The following is a 4,245-nucleotide window of genomic DNA, read 5'->3' on the forward strand; positions in this document are numbered from 1 at the left end:
CTGCATTTGGGAGACCATAGTTTACAATGAACGCTCCTATAAAGTACAAAAACAATGACCTGGGGTTTAAACCACACAACTCACACTTATTAACCCTATCCACTAACCCAGCAAGGCTGATAGATGGAAAGGTTTTTTCTAAAGGGCTTTATGCTGTAGATCTCCTACATTAAATATTTATAATAAACTCTACAAGAGTGGAACATCATTACACCTGCTTCAAACCTTTATCTCCAAACACTTAAACCAGTACGGTGCATAATCAAGGAGCCACTGGAGCTGGTAGGCATGCTAGTTCTTTTTAGAACTTTATCTGTCAGTAATAGCTGGTAATGTGATGGGCTCTGGCTGGTGAGAGTTCAGGTTTGAGTCTCATATAAGAAAGAAAGAAATACTGAGTGGAGAAAAATTCTAAAGGTAAAGAATATAATTAAACCAAAAGCAGAATAAATATACATATATAAAACACACTTTGACTAGCATGCAAATGAAAATATTTTTTTCTGTAATGTGAATCATTTATCGTAGTGTTACCGCATGACAACATACATCTTTCATTAAACACAAACATTTTTACAATAGCAAGATTTAAAGAATGCATATGTAGATTATAGTTTATGAAGAACGCACACTGTATATGTAGAACTCTAAATAATACAGGAGTCAAAGATTTCAGTGCACATGACCCAATCGACACACAGAAAAGGTTTTACTTCATGGTTCATTTGTTTTTTCTTTTTATAAAAAGAAACAAATCGTAACGTCTCACATAGAAGGTTTTTGCACTCTGTAGAAAACATGGAGGCAAAATCATGTGGAACGTACCCGTGGGACTGGGAGGGAAAATATTTCTCAACTGGGTGAGAGGTTTATTATTTACAACAGTGGACATGGACAGAGCGCTACACAATCATACGGTGTGCAGACAGAGGTAAGGAAGTGAGTGAGTGAGTGAGTGAGTGAGTGAGTGTGTGTGTGTGTGTGTGTGTGTGTGTGTGTGTGTGTGTGTGTGTGTGTGTGTGTGTGTACACACACTCTAGTGTTCACTACTGAATAAAATATAGCTTAAATTCCCATTAGTTTATACTAAAGCTTTTGGAGAATAACACTCTGAATGTAGATGAGTTGTGGTTTAAGGAAACTACAAATGATTGTGATGATTACAGAAAAAAAAACCACAATTTACAATTTTTTTTTGTATTTGGAATTTAAAATTCTGTATTTAAATGGCTTTGTCTCATTAAACATGTACATTTTCATACTTAATAAAGTCATAAAGCTTTCTATGATGTGCGATGATGTGTATGTGACAGATGGTGGTGGTTCTCCAGCTGGCTGCCCTCCTGGTGCCCCACCTCACCGTCTCATCTAAGAAATGCCGAGGACAGAATTCTCCGCCGTAAGTGTGTTTTACGTCTGAGAGCAAACCATCTCCCTAATCATGCAGGATGAGCTAGAATCAATCAGTGGAGAGCTAAGGACATGAAACAGGCCTGTAATACAATGTACATTTAGTTTAAAGAGTGGTAAAAAAATAAATAGACACAAATCTACTGCATTAAAAAAACAGTAAAATGTTTTTTAGGTGTATAACATAAATAGATTGATAAATAAATAAATAAACATAAAGCTAGAATCTGAAAGTGAATAACATTTTTAAAAATGTCAAAAGTCATTTAGATTTGGATCATCAGAGCAAAAGATTAATTCTGGTCAGCAAGAAAAAAAAAAGAGTAGAAATGTAAATAAAATTTATAAATACAATAAAGTTGAACAGTTCTTTAAGCGTTCATTGGATAAATAAGGGATCTCAGCTTCCAAAAAGGGTTCTGTGTAGAACACTTTCTGAAAGGGAAACACTTTAAGGGTTCCACTAGAGGGACAAATGAAGAACCCTTAAGGCTTTAAAAATACTTTTAAAAATGTTTCTTCAAGGTTTGTGAAGAGTTCATTAGATAATTGAGGCTTCTTAGCTTCCTTTTTTTTTTTTTAAACTTGTTCTAATAGGAAAATGCTTCATTGTAGAGTTCAACATAGGACCTTAAAGGGTTCCCACTGAGGGACGTCCGAAAAACGCTTTTACATTTTCATGAGTAACACTCTTAGAAAAAAAAAATATATTTTCCGTTTTTTTTAAGGGTTCCTTGGATAATTAAGTGTTCTGAATTTCCAAAACATGGTTCTGCTTGGAACTCTAGAACTCCGTCTAGAAGAGAAACCCTGTTGTTATAATAATATATATAGAATATTTAAGGGTTGTACAAGAACAGTGATCACCAACCCTCTTCCTTGAGATCTACCTTCCTGCAGGTTTCATCTCCAACCAAAATCTAACACACCTGTTTTAGCTGATCAAGAACTTCTTAAGGCAATGATGGTCAGGTGAGTATGATTATGGTTGGAGCTAATGTCTCTATATTCAGGAGGGTAGATCTCCAGGAACATGGTTGATGACTGCCCTAAAAGGATAACTGAAAAACATTTAAGGCTTCTACATTTTTTTTTATAATGCACCCTACTAGAAAAATCATATTTATGATAATTTTATGATAATTAATGAAAATCTGACATTAAAAAAAAGAAATTATGAAGATAAAAATAAATCTGTAACTTCTTACTCTTCAGCTCTCACACTCAGCTTCAGCAGACGACACATCCCGGTATCTAACGGGAACTTCATCTGGACTCTGAGCTTTAATGAGACTCAGGACTCTGAGTGTTCTCTGGTCCCAGTGGTGCTGCTGCATGGGTTTGGGGGTGGAGTGGGATTGTGGGTAAAGAACCTGGCTGCTCTGGCACTCAGTGGGAGAACCGTGTATGCTCTGGACCTGCTGGGCTTTGGCCAGAGCAGCCGACCAATGGCAAGCAGCCACGCCCAGGAAGCAGAGGAGATGTTTGTCCAATCGCTGGAGGAGTGGAGGGAGGCGGTGGGGGTAGAGCTTATGATTTTGTTGGGTCACGACCTTGGAGGGTTTGTCTCCACGGCTTATGCTCTGACACACCCACACAGGTGAGATGTGGAAGTAACGAAGCACTGGAGTATAAGATTTACTAGCATGTTTAATTCAGAACAGTGAACAACAACTATGACATGATTTAGCTAAATGCATTTGTGAATACTTGCACAAGTATTCACCCCCTTGAATGTTTTCTAATAGGTGGAAAGACCATGTGAAGCATAGTGGTTTTAGCATCATATTGAGGGTTATGCTTACCCTACCTACAGACTTTTAATTTCAATTCCAAGGTTGTAACACTAGACAATGTAGAAAAGGTGATTACTTATACAAGTTATTCGAACTGAACTCAGAACAGTGTGTTGACATTTTAACCCCCTGTGTGTGACTGTTCAGAGTGAAGACCCTAATCCTAGTAGAACCGTGGGGATTCTCAGAAAAACCCGAAGTGCAGGAGCTCCACTGCAGGATCCCCATGTGGGTAAAAGCTCTGGGAAAAGCAATGAACCCATTCAACCCCCTCTCACTGCTCAGACTTGCAGGCCCACTGGGTACACACACACACACACACAAAAAGTAAGGCATAGTATGCTGTCTCTATCTCTGTCACTGTCTCTCTCTGTTTCTCTCTCTCTCTCTCAGGTCCTTTGCTGTTACAGACTCTGAGGTCAGACTTTAAACAGAAATATTCAGATGTGATCGATGATGACACGGTGACTGATTACCTTTACCACCTTAATGCACAGACACCCAGGTATTTAACACACCCACGTGCCTTCTACGACTTGTGTTTCATTCTAAAAATGGAATCATGGTTTGCAATTCAAGATCAAAACCAATTTTCAGTGGGTAAAGTCATGGGGTGTCAATACGTTTGTGAGTTTACTGATTAGGACAAAAAAAAAAATGCAAATGTATCACAGTGCTGAAAAATTGGACGTGAGTGACAGGTAGTTGGAGTATATTTAATGACCGTGACTTTTATAAATCTAATTTTATGTCGTTGAGTGCAAAAGTTTGTGCACCCTTACGGCTGAATAAAGAAGAAACAGGACCATCTGCATCTTTTTAAAAAATTGTAAAATAGTGAAAAAAACCCCAAAATTCTACAGTTTTGTACCCCCTTTCACTATAAATTGACTGAAATGATCAAGCAAAATATCAAATAATATCAAGTAATTTATGTACTATTTACCTTTATACCTGCCTTCACCCTTTCATATCCTCTGACTCAGCTTTTGTATATCTTGTTTGTAAAATTCTGTTGCATAAAACATGCACACACATT

The 4,245-nt window shown here is 37.5% G+C and overlaps 1 protein-coding gene across 1 annotated transcript in view; it reads left to right on the top strand.

The window, feature by feature from the left end:
- The first annotated feature begins 890 nt into the window (after positions 1-890).
- LOC128617477 (1-acylglycerol-3-phosphate O-acyltransferase ABHD5) overlaps positions 891-4,245 on the top strand; it is a 4,948-nt gene continuing 1,593 nt past the window's right edge. Inside the window, exons 1-5 of the mRNA XM_053640607.1 lie at positions 891-931; positions 1,314-1,399; positions 2,626-3,010; positions 3,354-3,508; positions 3,600-3,711. Coding sequence (XP_053496582.1) covers positions 891-931; positions 1,314-1,399; positions 2,626-3,010; positions 3,354-3,508; positions 3,600-3,711 — 779 coding nt within the window. The remainder of the gene's footprint in view (positions 932-1,313; positions 1,400-2,625; positions 3,011-3,353; positions 3,509-3,599; positions 3,712-4,245) is intronic.

The sequence above is a fragment of the Ictalurus furcatus genome, chromosome 2, assembly GCF_023375685.1.
Source record: "Ictalurus furcatus strain D&B chromosome 2, Billie_1.0, whole genome shotgun sequence".
Lineage (NCBI taxonomy): Eukaryota > Metazoa > Chordata > Actinopteri > Siluriformes > Ictaluridae > Ictalurus > Ictalurus furcatus.